At 48.9% G+C, this 15163-nt stretch overlaps 1 protein-coding gene across 1 annotated transcript in view; it reads right to left on the bottom strand.

Moving 5' to 3' along the window:
* LOC127750746 (cardioacceleratory peptide receptor-like) overlaps positions 1-15163 on the bottom strand; it is a 69702-nt gene that overhangs the window by 10376 nt on the left and 44163 nt on the right. Inside the window, exon 3 of the mRNA XM_052273162.1 lies at positions 11996-12131. Coding sequence (XP_052129122.1) covers positions 11996-12131 — 136 coding nt within the window. The remainder of the gene's footprint in view (positions 1-11995; positions 12132-15163) is intronic.

Genomic DNA, 15163 nt, shown 5'->3' with positions numbered 1-15163 from the left:
TTGCCACGCTCCGAGCAGGTTTTTACCCTGTAGAATACTGGGAAGTTTCCCTCGCTCCGCTTGCCAAATGGGGAGGTGGTTATAGCTATGTAAATGTATTGAACGGTGGTTTTGTAAATAATTTTCTGAGTGAAGTCTTGATTGTCGGGTTATTTTGCTATAAAGATTTCGCAGTAAGGGGGGATGTTGTAAATATTACTGCTACATCTATTTGTACATACATCTTTATTTAAATTATGCGCCCTCTCTGTACATTCTCATACCGACTACTTCTGACTGTCACTTGTCTGCGACTGCAGCGCCACCTGTTCGATACTGTGTTGATAAATAAAACTACTCGCTCACTTCGAGCCAGACCTCTGCCAAACAACGTTGTCGTACTTCTCCTTCGCCCCTGAACATCACACCAGATTGCTAAGTATTGGTTGGAACACGAACACGGAACAAACATAAATCTACAACAGCAAGTGTTGAAATTACATTAATGAGAATGTTTTTCTATTTCAGCTTAGTTTTCTGGTTAATAGGTTAAAGGGTTCATAGCGTGGGGACAGGGCAAATTAGGTAGGGCAGTTTTGAGTAAAGAACTGTGTGATTTGAATAATGCGAAATAATTGTTCAAGAGAAAGTAAATTTTGATTTGGTTTCACTAGTATCTCTTTGAGTACGTTGTGTCTTAGTAGTTTCTTTGGGAAGCCTGTCCCCCGCATAGTAAAGTAGTATGTCAGATAGATTTTAAAAATTAGAATCCAGTTAAGTTTTAGTAAGATTGGCCAATCGCATTAGGGAAAAGTTAAAAATTTTTATTTGGTTCAAGAATGAAATTTGTGATAACTTTGTCAGGAAATTATTTTGGGATTTAACGTAGAAAGTTTTGGGTAAGACTTGTACTAGTTTAAAAGTAAAGTAATTGATTTTGATTTAACGTTGTTCACATTTTGGAGTGTTACGTTAAATGTTTGTTTTGAGAATGAACCAATTTAGGGTATATTGTTTTAAAATTTGGATTTGAGATCATTCGGTATTGTAAGTTAAATGTGTTAATTGAAAAGGTTAACATTTGTTTTAATACTGGAAGTTAGTTTATGGCATTTGGTATTGGATTGCATTTGTGAGGAAATGTAATTGAAGGTTTTAGTCGAAACTTTGATGCGGAGTTGAGTTGGCATGCAAGCAGCAAGGAAACAGTGGTATCAAAGGAAACAAAAGCGTTTAGTTGTGTCTGGTTTGTATTTGTGTCATGTAAAAATTAATTTGGTAACAAGATTAAGTTATTAGAAAGATTTTTTGGATTCATTGAAGTATTTTATTGTTTGTTTCTGTTTTTAAGGTCACTAATTTGTTTTGATTGTTCGACAGTTTAGCGGAGGAACGGCGGTCTGGTTGTTCTGTCCGCCCGGTGACGTGCACACATAAGGCCTGATTTTCAACGAGTGCTCGAGCAGAGGTCCACAGCGAGTGAGCGCCCCACGAGTCAGCCCGAACCGAGCCGAGGCCAGCAGCAGAGCGTGCGGCCAACCCTTTGCCCACCGCTCCGGCCCCACAGCGAGGGAGCTCGTCGACGCTCACCCGAACGCGGCGAGTCCGCGGGGCCCAGCGAGGCAGCCAGGGCGCGGCAGTCCAGTCCGGACGGCCCGCCGCGAGGACAAGAAGAGGAGCCGGGTCTCAGGCAGCGAGACCAGGGCGGCAACATGACGGCACGTACGGCTCAGGGCTCAGGGCGCCGGGTAGCGCCACGGAGGCGTGGACAAGGACCGGAGCGAGCAGGGCGTCGCAAGCAAGAGCGATGCCGGTCAGCAGTGAGGCTTGTGTGACGTCACGGGCGCGGCAGGGTGGTCGGGCCGACGGGCCCGAGCAAACTGGTAAGAAGTCTGTTTATCAGACTTGGTTTTTGAAGTACAAATGATTTTATTTGAATCTATTTCTTTTAGAGTGTAGAACTCAAGTTTTAGGGCTTGATTAACAACAGTTTTGTTGCATTCTGTCAGTTTTCTGTAGTTTTCATTTCTTCTCTTCGTAACCTTGTTGAGTCATTTTTGAAGTTCAATTTTGAGTGTTTCATTTTAAAATTCTGAGTTGCGGTAATTTTCATTCTAGTTGACTTGTTCAAACTTTGCAGTATAGGCTTTATTTATGGTTCTCTTAGTTGAGCGTTGTAAAGAGAGTTTAGTTTTATTTTGGTGTAGCTAGCCATGTGAAACGTTATGCAGTTATAGTGCGAAAAGTTCAAAGATTTAGGTATTGTTTCCGCTGTTTAGCAAAAGTTTTTCATTGTCAAGTCAGAGAGGTTTCCTTGTATGCTATGCCAGCTTGTGTTTAGTATCCGTAAAGTTTTGGTTTGTAAGTTTTGAAGAAAATAAATCAATGAAAGGGATTTGTTTTGTTGTATGCCATGTGATTTAGATTTTAGAGTGAAAATAAGAAGTGTGTTTTGTGGTTTTGAAATACAGTTTTGAACGTGAGTGTTTTTGAAATGTGTAACAAAGATGTATTAATTTGTATTCGTTTTCAGCAGTCACAAATGAGTCCAGGTCCAGTTAGGAAATGTTAATTTTGAGTTAGGGTAGAAATTTTGATTATTTTTGTCTTTTCATTTTTTTTTGAATGTTTCATCTTTTCAATTTATAGTTTTGGTTTAGTTTCTTAAATTCAGTAAATTTATTTGTAATACCAAAAGTTATCAGCTTCTGCGGGTAAAGTTTTGAGGGCAAAACTTGTTAGAGGGGGGAGGAATGTTGTGAAACAACAACAGCTAAAGTAAAGTTTTAATTTGTAAATTTTGAATCTCCCGCCTAACTGCGGTGTCAACGCGAAGCTGGTAACTTTTCGTATTTTTGGCGCATAGCGCGCGCGTCGGCCGGGAAGCCGAAGGGTCACTTCGGTCACCTGCCGAGGGTGACGGGCGGGCAGCCGCCGGGCGGCCCGCCGCGCGGGGCCTCCGGGCCCGGGGCCGGAGCGGACGGCCGAATCAGTAGTAGTAGAGTTATCAGCAAGTAAAGTAGGAAGTCAGCAACAAGAAGACACCCCTAGGACCTGGCCTGGACTCGTGTGGCTGCTGCTGTCTGTAATGTAAGTACTTATTCTAATTATATATTTATATTTGAAACCTGTGTTATCCCCTTTTACGATCCTGATATCCTGATATTCCACGCACATAAGCAAGTTTTAACTAGTCGATTCTGATGTCAAATTATTCGGGAGTTGTAATTAAGCGAAAATAGTCAGCGAGACATTTTGCTCCCGTCTCGCATTTCAAAGCATTCTAACACATTTAAAGTTATTTTCGGTCACGACATTCACATCATTTTGCTTTTACAACAACAGATGGCACGTCAGCAGCAGCACGCGCTGCCGGCAGTTTGACGTCAGCCCCGGGCTGCCCGTTGCGGCGAGCAGCGAGCGCTGAGCGGCCACCCGCGGGCCTGAGGCGGAGGCCTGAATGGTGAAAAGGGCCAAATGGAGCACACGACAGGAGTGCATAACGCAGGACCTCACTATTGTGTCGCGCCGTGGCGGGGCGAAGCAGGCGGTAGCAGCGCGCCGCCTGTGGCTTCCCAACAGTCGGCAATGGCAGGGTTTCAGTATCGGGCCGCTTACGGCAACCGCACGCAAAAAATAATAATATAGCTACCTATGTAAAAAAAAAATGGTCGTACACTGATAAACTAAGTGTTCAACTGCTCAACACTTGTAAGTGTGCAACTGCAAGTTAAATACTTGTGAGTGTGCAACTGCAAGTTGAATACTTGCAAGTGTGCAACTCCGTTGTCGTCCACTTGCAAGTGTTAAAATCGGAAGGTGTTCACTTGCAAGTGTGCAACTCCTCGGTTGAACACTGTTGCTCGGTACGCAACGGGGCTGCCGCCCCTGCCCTGCTGAAAGTCCTGACTTAAATGGATAGGCCGCCTACCCGACCTAAGATTGGACGCTTACTGTGTGGGAAGGGCTCAACAACAAGGGCACACTTACAAGTATTCAACTTGCAGTTGCACACTTGCAAGTATTTAACTTGCAGTTGCACACTCAGAAGTGTTGAGCAGTTGAACAATTAGTTTATCAGTGTAAGTTTACAGGAAAAATTTTAATGATGTGTGTCGTTAAGTTTTAGTTTGAAATTGCAAATTTCCAAACACTTCGTATTGGCTTGGAATTGATCGACAACAGTTAACAAAGAATGGGCTGTGATAAACCGTTCAACATTAACACGAGGATTTTGCATGGAATTGATTATCACCTACAAGTTGACGTTGATATTCCGTGGACCTAAGTTGAGTCTACGTGAATCACAGATAAACACGAAGAGCTTGTCCCCACTGGGATAGGAGCCCTGTACACGGGAAGTACGAGGAAGTTAACCTACGACTGAAAGGGTTGCGCACGGTCTAGATATACCCCCCGAGCGTCTGCAATTTACGATGAATCGATTCCTGATTTTGATGCGGTCAGCAGTAGCAGGTCAGGTGGGCTCCGGTGGATCAGTCCTTAACGAGCGTACATTGAAGGGCAAAAAACGTAGACCAAATGGTCGTCACGGTGATGGGAACAGATAAGCTACACCATTTCTCCGTACGAATCGACTGCCGGCCCCAAACTCCCCTTTCCCCTTCCTTCTCGCTCACTACTTAGACCTCGATTTCACGCTTAGAGGGCGTTTGAGAGGATTATCGCACCTCTTCGTCTTCTCCACTCAAGAGCCTCTTCCGTGCTGAAGCAGCGCAAAACATTCGAGTGTTCACGGACGCTTAACTAAGGGCGGAAAGGGCTGGGGTGGGGAATGAATGGGAAGGGGAGGAAGAAGAGAGGGAAATAGAGGGGGCGATGTAGCAGAAGAACAAGGAGAAACCTCTGTTGTGCTTCCGCCACAAGTCTCGAGATCGCAGACGCGTTAGAATTTCGAAAGGGCACTTTAGGTGGTCCTCGATTGCCCTTTGTTCTGGGCGCGCGGGCGGCGTCGCCCGCACCCGTCTACAACTTTCAGCGCCCCCCCCCTTCTCTCTCTCTCTCTCTCTCTCTCTCTCTCTCTCTCTCTCTCTCTCTCTCTCTCTCTGTGTGTCTTCCTCTCTTCCTCTCATTCACACACAAACAACACAAGAGCCCGAGGCCCGGACCCCCGTTGTTCTGGGTGGTAAAGGGGAGTTTTAATTGAGTCTCTAAAACCGGTAGCGCAAAAACGCCTACGAGTGCGACGAAAGCAAACCGTGCAGGCGCGCCTCGCCGCCCGCGCTGCGTTAGCGGGTAGTCGACTGTAAATCTAGATTCAGACAACATTCCCGCCAGGCCCCACCCCACATCGAATGTGTGTATAACAGCACCGCGAAAGTGCACTTGCCGTTAGCGCCACTGGCCGCCACTGGCGCCACCACACCAGCGCAGTAATCAAGTCATTATTTCACAACGGTGCCGAGCTTTCTGCTGGTGGGACAGCCACTGTGAAAAGAAACCCTCGCAGATACACAATGTTTCTTTACAAACTATGGTAGAAATTTACGGCAGTCCATTCATGCTTGTCAGTGTATTTTAAGTCGATATGCTTGTTATTTTAAAATCTTTAAATTTGTAGATTACGGTACCCTTCAGGGATTTTTTTTTCCGTAAAATCTACGATTACTTTTCATTGTTAGAATTGCGTCGGGCGTTGCTGTAGCGGACGGACAGGGGACTCTACATTCTACAACTCACTCGTTTAACGAGCACGACCCTTCCTCATTGGGCGTTCTCATGGAGAAAACAGGAGGACAAACGAATAATTTTCAGATATATTCTTTTCCTCCGACTCCGACATTAAATTAATACGCACCATTTCAACGGGATGGAGAGCGGACCACGCATCAACTTTTTAGTACCAGATTTTCTATTCGAGCAGTCGGAGACCTCAAGCGAAGCGTGTATGTAGGAATATTAAAGGGGAAATGGGCCAGAGTGAAGTGGGGAGTACATGAAGAGCAAAAAAAGGACGGTGGGGAGTTCCTGGGAATAGCTCTGGGGCACTGTAAACTACCATTCCTGAAATGTACCGGATGTAACTGTGAATACGCAGAGTGTTGCGGGATTGCATACTCAAAATGCCGCAGGGGTCATGGCCCCTTACAGGTATAAAGAATAGGCAAACCCGCAACACTGCTGCGTATTCACAGTCACACCCAGTACACCGTCCACTCGACCGTCCCTAAAATCCCTCCGACCTTATATTTGCAATCCACCAGCAATCCTGGAATAATGCAGAATATGCCAATGCCAATATATTTTAGCCCGGAAACACATTAAATGTCACATGAAATCCAATCCACCATATTCACATGAAATCTGTCAAAACCTTGTGAAATCTGCTGAAATCATGGGTGTAACCTTTTGATTAAACCTTGATCTGCCAGTGGGTTTTGGCGGTAAAATCCTGTGATATCATCGATTCCTTTAAATCGTCTTAAATCACGCATATCATGCAATCATTTGGACACCCAAAATGGGCATTGGCCCCCTAGACTACTTCACAATTTCACTGGAAATGCAAGTGTGTGAATGTCGCTCACCTGCAGGTGAGCGACATTCACACACTTGCATTTCCAGTATTTGTATCCGCAAAAATGGACATAGCGACGCATCCGTGCACAGGGTGCCACGAAGTCCCAGTTTTTGAATATCCAGACATTTTCCTGACCAAATCCTGACGAAAAAGTGACTTTATCCTGATTTTGAGAACAAGTTCACAGCGAAATAGCGCTATTTTTAAAGGGGTAAAGAAAAAAATGCATTGTTTTCAGAAAAAATACATCAGAGTGGCGCACTACCACAGCGCCGCGCCGCTGGCCGAAGTAGCGCCGGGCATCAGGGTGATAACCGGTACTAACTATTTATCCTGACACTTTTACCCCAAAATCCTGACATTATCCTGATTATCCTGACAACTTTTGAAAATCCTGACTATCCTGATTATCCTGACGCGTGGCAACCCTGGTGCAACACTGGCAAATATGTTTAGGACGCGGACGAACAAGGGCAAATCTGTGGAGGAGGGACGAACAAGGGCGAATCTGTTTAGGACGGATGAACAAAGGCGTCTGTACTTTTTCGGAATTTCTGCAGACCTATCTTTGAAAGCTTCATATTCTTCGATGTGACGTCGGATCGCTTCAGTTGAGGTCATATCCCATTTCAGGCTCAATGACGGGTGCAATGATGATTCGTTTAAAGTGATCTGACGTCAAATCGAAGTGTGAGAGACGTCTAGAGATGGGTCTGCAGAAATTCTGAAGAATAAGCACATACGCCGTAGCTTAGGTCAAGGGCTGTCTGGTGTCTAGTCGATGGCAAGGTCCTGATGCAGTGCGGATACAATGCCAATGCAAAGTGCGCTTCAGGCAGCCTCACGTGAGGAGGACCGTGGAATGAGCGGGGGTGGCTGCTAGCCTGGGTGGTTTAGGACGATCAGTGGGATGGTAAGGCAATCCACAAACGGAAGCTGAGCACTCATATCGGTTAGCAACACGGTAGCCGCAGCCGCCACAACGTGCACTTGAAATAATACGATCTCTAGCACCGGTCGCGCTTCGCCGTACGGGAATCTAGTGCGGTTGAATTCCAGCTCGCACTGAGGTTCAAAGCAGAGGGCAGTGGTGGCGGCCATAGTATGGCGCTCGGATGGCTGTACGGACGCACTGCCTGCGGCGCGCAAGGCCCTCTCCGGCCCTCTCTGACCCGCCTGGCTAGCAAAGGGATGTTTTTTTATGTTTTTTTTTGCCCGGCTTCGCCTGTAACATGGTTGTCCTGCCCGTTACGTTGTGCGCCCCGGCCAAGCCCACTCGTCGTCTCGCCTGCCTCCGCGCCGCCGTGGAGGCCTGGGGCGTAAATACATTAGTGCCTGGCCGGAATGGCTCAGCCGAGCGCCTGCGGGTGGGGTGCGAGGCACGACGGGGCCTGGAGGGCCTCGACCACCAGGGGTAGAACACCTCACAACGGCGGTGCGCGAGGCACCGGGGGAGGGGGGGTCTGGAGGGCCTCGACCACCAGGGGCACAACACCTCGCACAACAGTGGGGCGCGAGGCACGGCGGGGCCTGGAGGGTCTCAGCCACACCAACACCTCACAACAGTGGGGCAGCATCCCACCCTTTTAAAAGAGGGAAAGAATGTGCAACAGGTACGGCTGTTTCGTGGTTGAAACAGTGGGGCAGTCGCACTGCAGGATTTTTAGAAATACACACACCAAACATAAACTGTTAAGTCAAGTGTACACTAAAAATGTTAAGGGATAGTTTTGTTCCTAGAAATGGAACGGAACGTCGAGAAATGATGCAATTTTGTCCCCAAAATTGAACGAAATTGTGTAAAGCACCACACAATTTGTCTAGTTTCTGGCAGAAAATTGCACCCTTTCTAGATGTGCACAAATCCGTTCCATTTCCAAAACTTGTCTCTTTACATTTGGAGTGTAAAACTGCCATATACTTTAGCTAATGTTGGACGCAGTGCCTTACATAATATACAGTTACTAGTTCGCACTTGCCTAAATATATGCACTGTGCATGCAGTGTGCATATTGACAGCAAGTACATACCCTGACAAGTAGAATATACTCGGTATCCGGAGGTTTTATCCCTGGGTGCTCTGCTAAAGTATTCAGTACTCAAGGGGCAACTCGTCTATAGTCAGGACTCTTAGGACCAAAATATCGTCCGTTTAGAGTGATTTTAAGAGTAACATTATTCCAGGAAATATTCCATTCATTATTGCAGGGTTGTTTCTGGAGCCACTCCTGGAGCCGGTCCTGCGAAGCCGCGCGGCCGGAGCCGCTGCCGCCACAAGACGCCGGGATCAAACGAGGCGTGGCGCGCCCGCCGGCCGGAGATCAAAGCGACGAAACATCTCGCGGTGACGTACCGCGGTGCGCGCTGCACGGGGGGCGCACGATCCACGGGCGCGCGAAGCGACAACAGCCCTAGGGGCCTCGACAAACTGAGCACACTGATAAACTAAGTGTTCAACTGCTCAACACTTGTAAGTGTTGAACTGCAAGTTAAATTACTTGCAAGTGTGCAACTGCAAGTTGAATACTTGCAAGTGTACAAATCGGCAGGCGTGCACTTACAAGTGTGCAACTCCTCGGTTGAGCACTTCCTACACAGTAAGCGTCCAATCTAAGGAAGTGTTCAACCGAGGAGTTTTACACACTTGCAAGTGCACCGAGTTTAACACTTGCAATTGTACGACTACGGAGTTGCACACTTGCAAGTATTCAACTTGCAGTTGCACACTTACAAGTGTTGAGCAGTTGCACACTTACAAGTGTTGAGCAGTTGCACACTTACAAGTGTTGAGCAGTTGAACACTTAGTTTATCAGTGACTGTATTGGAAAACTCGAACTGGAGAGATGCTTCAAAGTCATTCGATGCATCAATTTTATGCTGAACTTACAGTTTAGTATTGGTCAGCCGCTGACGGTGGGTTTTTTCAAGTATTGGATCACCGTTGGCCGTTTCTTTAAATAAGTAACTTATTTTAAGCATTTTTCTTTGTAGTTGATCCTTCTTAGAGAGTTGCGCTGAAATTTCTTCCATACCAGGACCGGGGACCTTCGGATGTTCGAGAGATAACCAACCAGACGGAATGCAGTGGATCCGATATGCATCCCAGCGACGAGTCCGACGGGCTACGGGTCTGAGACGGGTCCGCTCCGCTATCGGAAAAAGTTGTCGTAGGAGGATGAAGAATTAGTTTAATTTCGTCGTTGCCTAGGTCTGGGGGGCAGGCAGCGGGCGGGCGGGGCGGGGAGCATCGGACAGCTGTGCTTTGCCACCCCGTGGAATACAGTCGCAAAGCGGGGTAGGCAGGACCACAGGTGCGGGGGAAAGGGGGGTGGTTGGTCACGTTCTTTCGCTAACTAACGGACGGATATCCCTGTAATTTACCATCTCATCTTACAAAGGGGAATATGGGGGAAAGCTTTGAACAACCACTACCACACCCGTACGGAATAGGAAATCCCGTCACGCTCCCGTATCAGTCACTTAGTGGTCCTTACACTGATAAACTAAGTGTTCAACTTCTCAACACTTTTAAGTGTGCAACTGTAAGTTAAAAACTTGCAAGTGTGCAACTCGGCAGGCGTGTACTTACAAGTGTGCAACTCCTCGGTTGAGCACTTCCTACACAGTAAGCGTCCAATCTAAGGAAGTGTTCAACCGTGGAGTTTTGCACACTTGCAAGTGCACCGAGTTTAACACTTGCAAGTGTACGACTACGGACTTGCACACTTGCAAGTATTCAACTTGCAGTTGCACACTTACAAGTGTTGAGCAGTTGAACACTTGGTTTATCAGTGTACAAAACAGAACTAAACGAAGACTATTCTGTCGCCGCTTTTTAGTCCCGTTTTAAAAAACCTCTGTTTAGTCCCCTTTTAGTCCCTTTATTATATGCTGATAGTATAATGAAGAAGTGGTCACCCTCAGACATCTCTCGGTGGTCATCTTAGCTCAGGTAGTGGGAGCGGCGGTCAAAGGAACTGATTCCTGTGAGATAGGGAACGAACTCCATACATTTCGTTTATATCGTGATCGTTTGATAGAAAAGGGACCAAAAGGACTCTGAGAAAAGATTTCAACTGGACTTTTTCGATAGCTGTTAGACATGCGTAGACTTTTCAACTCTCACGCTTACGAGGGGGAGCGTCAGAGCCTGCGCCCGCTGGGAAGCCCTCGGCACCTCGGCACGCATTCGCGACTCGGGGTGCTACCCGATCCGGCCCGGGACGGCCCGGTCGCGGCGACACGTAAGACGTGCCTCGGTCCTTGGCTAGGAAACACGTGCCTACACCCTGCATAGCGTGTCCGTGTGTGTGGTTTACCCATTGCGGTCTTAATTATACCCACACCCGGCGCGACACTATACTATAGCTCCGAGGGGAAACTACTGCTTTGTGAACTGTCCCTTTCGCTAGCTCAAAGTCCCGAAAATGTGCACTTGCAGGACTAAAACAGGACTCAAAAAAGGGACTAGAACGGCCAAAAGGGCTGAAAGAGAACCTGAAATTTATAGACGGAAGTGTATACCGGATAAGACCGAAACGCTGTTGTGTTGCGCGATCCCACACTCTCTGTGCACTGTGAAACGCTAACAAACCGCGCACTCTGGTAAAACAGAGAGGGTAGGATATCCAAACTCTAAGCGGCATTACAGTTGCCATGAAATGAAATTGGATTCTGAGACCTCCGTAATCTACACGCAATTCCGCGTTCCGAATTGAGCTGGCAAAAGGCTCGATTTTTTGAAAATAACGAAGAAGCGTCTTGGAGCGTTGGGTTTTACAGTTGCTCCGTCCGGCAAGTGAAGGGAAATCTCAACTTATTTTTAACAACACGGTATTCAGTCAACAGAGAATACAAGTACGCACTTGGGTCTCTAGAGAGGGTCATGACTCATGCCCCCCCCCCCCCCCTCCGGTCCCCTTGGGATACGCGCCTGGCAGAGAGGCCGCCTGCCGCACGTGTCTCGCAACTCGGCACGAATCGCGCCGCGCCCGTGAACCCAGCCTCGCCATGGTCACGGTGAACACTGCTGCTGTGTCCTAGCGGCTGGAAACCAAAACATGTCCCCATCCCCCACCCCCTACCCCCATCCCCTTCCTCCCCCTTCGTGCTACCACAACTATGGGGTCACATCGTCTATGCATGCAGCTTCGCCGACACTAGCCGCGCCACGGCCATGTAACGCACGAAGCTTATACAGAGTTTGTTTGACGGAGAGCTTTTCGCGCCACTGATACCATGCTGGGCCAGAGTTTGCTGGAGTCTAGGGGAATAGGGGAAAGAGGGCCTGGAGCAGTGTTAACCCACGCGTAACCGCATGCTGCTCGACGCGACACAGCGACTCATCCGGAGCATAAACGGAAAACGGAAAAATACCGGGGAACCTTGTAAGGTCGCTAAAATTTAGCACCTCAAAAAGCGAACTATAAGGTCTTCCCGGCCCCGCTCTGATTACATTTTGTCACTGCACTTACCAGCGATAGCCAGCTGCATGATGAAGAAGTTCATCCGGGACTTCCTGTGCTTGTTGAAGGCCAAGGCGAGCAGCACGGCCGAGTTGCCCAGCACGATGAGGACGAAGAGCGCCCAGAGCACGGCGAACTGGGTGGTCTGCAACACATTTGCACACACAATAATCAAGTTGATGCACTGAAAATGGAAAAGTGCACTCAAAACTTATTTTTACGAGAAAATTTGACTGATTACTTCTAAAAGTTTGGGAATTATATTATCAAGAATTTTTTTTGTATTACTAAACTTCTTCCGGGTATAATGAAACGTTTTCCTAGTGTCGCAATTATAATACGAGGAAAACGTACGTACAAGTAATACTAGGAAACACTTAAAGTAATACGTACTAAATGTTTATTAATATACAGCACAAAACTTCAGTAGTTAATAGGCAATTTTCTGGTAAAAAGTTTACGTTTGAACGTAAATGGGAGCTGCTCTGTTGACTGGGTTACAGTGTGTGGTCCAACAGTGCCCCCACCAACCCTATGTCACACACACGCACACACACACGGACACAGGCGCGAGCCCACTGCTATACTCCACGCTACGCGGTTCATCCCGGAAAAAGCAGGCCTTGGCAAGACCGCAGCGCTGAGCCATCCTGAGGGCCACTTTTCTTTTCCCGACACGAACGCCGCGCTTGCTCTTGCCGCCGCCACTGCCGCCACTCGTTCGTTTATACGATGCAGCGTGTGCGCGAAAATGTGTTTTTGTAATTGAATGGACGGCGTGAATGGGAAAAGGGAGGAAAAGGGGAGGAGGCTGTGATAGGTGGGCGGAGTGTTAGGGGTAGGAAGGGAGGGGGGGATTGTGTCCAAGATGGATACATGGAACATAACGGATATACATATTAGAACTTGTCGTTATTCTTTACTGCCGGAAAAAATAAAAATGAAAAGATGGCGGTTCCCAAACTAGTAGTGAAAATTGCCAGTTAAGTCTTGATACATTTTTTAGAATCTAGCTGGTAAGCTGGAACGAAACTTCACCACTAAGTATACTGATGAACGAAGTGTTGGGCAGTTGCACACTTAGTTTATCAGTGTGCGGTGCTAAGAGTCGCAGAGGAACCGATGACTCGCCGCCTTGCCGGTGATTCTGTAAAATATGGGCCAATCTCGCTGCAACAACTTTGTTTCCCGTTGCATGCATAGCCGTTGCTTGACACCGAGCATCACGAGAACAATATGTAACACTAATACTGGGTGGGCGTGGCCTATAGAGATCAGATTGTCAATTGATGGTCGAAGCAACAGGTGTCGTTTCGCGTCGCGAGGGCACTCGGTGGCGAGCGCGCCTGGTAGATAGGCAACGCGAAGACAGCCTTGCCGAGCACGGCCTCGGGCTGCCTACCTCCAAGGCGCTCCGGAGCCTCTGAAGGGGATAGGGTCCTATTATGTAGCTCCACCGCTCGGCGTCCCTGCGTCCGCCGGTCTGGAGGAGCCAGCAAGAGCAAGTGGCCAGGGAAGGGAGCCCGGGGGCCATGCCGGGCCAGCCAGCCAGCGGCCAGCAGCGGCTCCCCGGGGAAACTATTAGGGAGCCCTCCGTTCCGTGCGCCTCCAGACCAGCAGCAGGGTAAGGAGGAGGGGAGGCGAGAGGGCCTTGCGGCCAGGAGAAAGATTTGATTTGATTTTGATTTATTAGTATCGTCGGTACAAAGATCGATTGCACAAACCCTTCCGATAACAGCTCCAAAACAAAAGGTCGGTGTAATGGAGGTAAACGATTAACGACTTATTCCGACTTTGTCCTGCTCTTATTGGCCGTGCTCACGCTTACCCACTATACTCCTCATGCCTATCCTACATACGAACAGAAACCACACCGCCTTGCCCCCCCCCCCCCCCCCCCCCCCCCCCCCCCCCCCCCCCCCCCACACACACACACACACCCTCACGCGCCTTTCCCCTCACCGGACACACACAGAGGCGAGCCGGGTCCATTCCTGTCCGCAAGAAGAACAAGATGACTGTTTTTCATGCGCGGATTCCCTCCGCCGTCCGCAGAGGCACGGGCGGGGACCCCACTCGGCGAGGGCTATTCCAAGGAGTGATTCATCATCCCGGGCGGTCTGGGGGAGCGGGAGGGGGGGGGGTGCAATGCCGGCCGGGGGTTAGGTGGGACCGGGTGGGGATGCTCTCCCATGCTACTTCTTTTCCATAAGCTAAGAGATTGAAAGGCAGCGAGCAGTGGTCTGCCGCCGCCAACCCCTACGCCCCCGCCTCTCGTCGCTGCGGGCCGGTTTTTTTTTTAAGGGCATATGACGCTCGCTTTTTCGCGACCATTGATCACCGGGAATCTCAAGTCGTTACCCCGGCCTCGCGGGGACTATCGTGGCACAGGGACGCGCTCGCGAGTGTGTGTATGTGTGTGTGTGTGTGTGTGTGTGTGTGTGGGGTGTGTGTGTGTGTGTGGTGTGTGTGTGTGTGTGTGGTGTGTGTGTGTGTTGTGTGTGTGTGTGCACATGAGAGCGAGTGAGTGAGTGAGAGAGAGGGGGAGGGGTGCGTGTGAGCGGGAGGCGAAGGAGGAGGTGGAGAGCAACACTTTCTATGAACGGGCACCATACCCGCCTGGACCGAAATATTCACTTTGCGGTCTGGAAGGGATAGGGAAAGAAAGCAAGTAGGGAGAAGAATAAGATGGAAAGAGACAGAAGGGAAGGCCAAATTCGCAACAAAAATATGTTTGCGGCCTGGCTGAGCGGTTGGCTGAGCGGCACGGCTGTGATGCGGCGCGGGGAAAAAAGTTTCATGAGGGATTGCGCTATTCGCTTCGCGGATGGCGGAAAAATTATGTCGTCTGCTGAGAGGAAAATCTGCGCGCGTCGGCGGCTCTCTGGGGAAAAGGGGGGGGGGAGCAGTATATCTGACGGCGAATGTAGCGGTCGGAATTATCTGGTGTGGGCGTGCCTGTGTCGGGCAGGGCGCGGCGCGGATGGGAGGGGGGAGGAGGGGATGTGAGGAACAAAGGGGTCCCTGCCCAGCCCAAGTCAGGGATAGAAGGAGAAGAGGTTACAGCGGAGGCGAAACATCAAAGAACACCGCAGTAGTCTCAACTTCGGCCAGCCTACCCACAGCTAACTTCTTCACCTTCTTCTCTCACCCTCTGCCCCCTCCCCCCTTCCGTCT

This window comes from Frankliniella occidentalis, unplaced genomic scaffold (genome assembly GCF_000697945.3).
Source record: "Frankliniella occidentalis isolate FOCC.00 unplaced genomic scaffold, Focc_3.1 Scaffold251, whole genome shotgun sequence".
NCBI lineage: Eukaryota > Metazoa > Arthropoda > Insecta > Thysanoptera > Thripidae > Frankliniella > Frankliniella occidentalis.
Note: the sequence above shows the minus strand (reverse complement) of the source record. Positions and strands in the feature narration are given on the sequence as shown.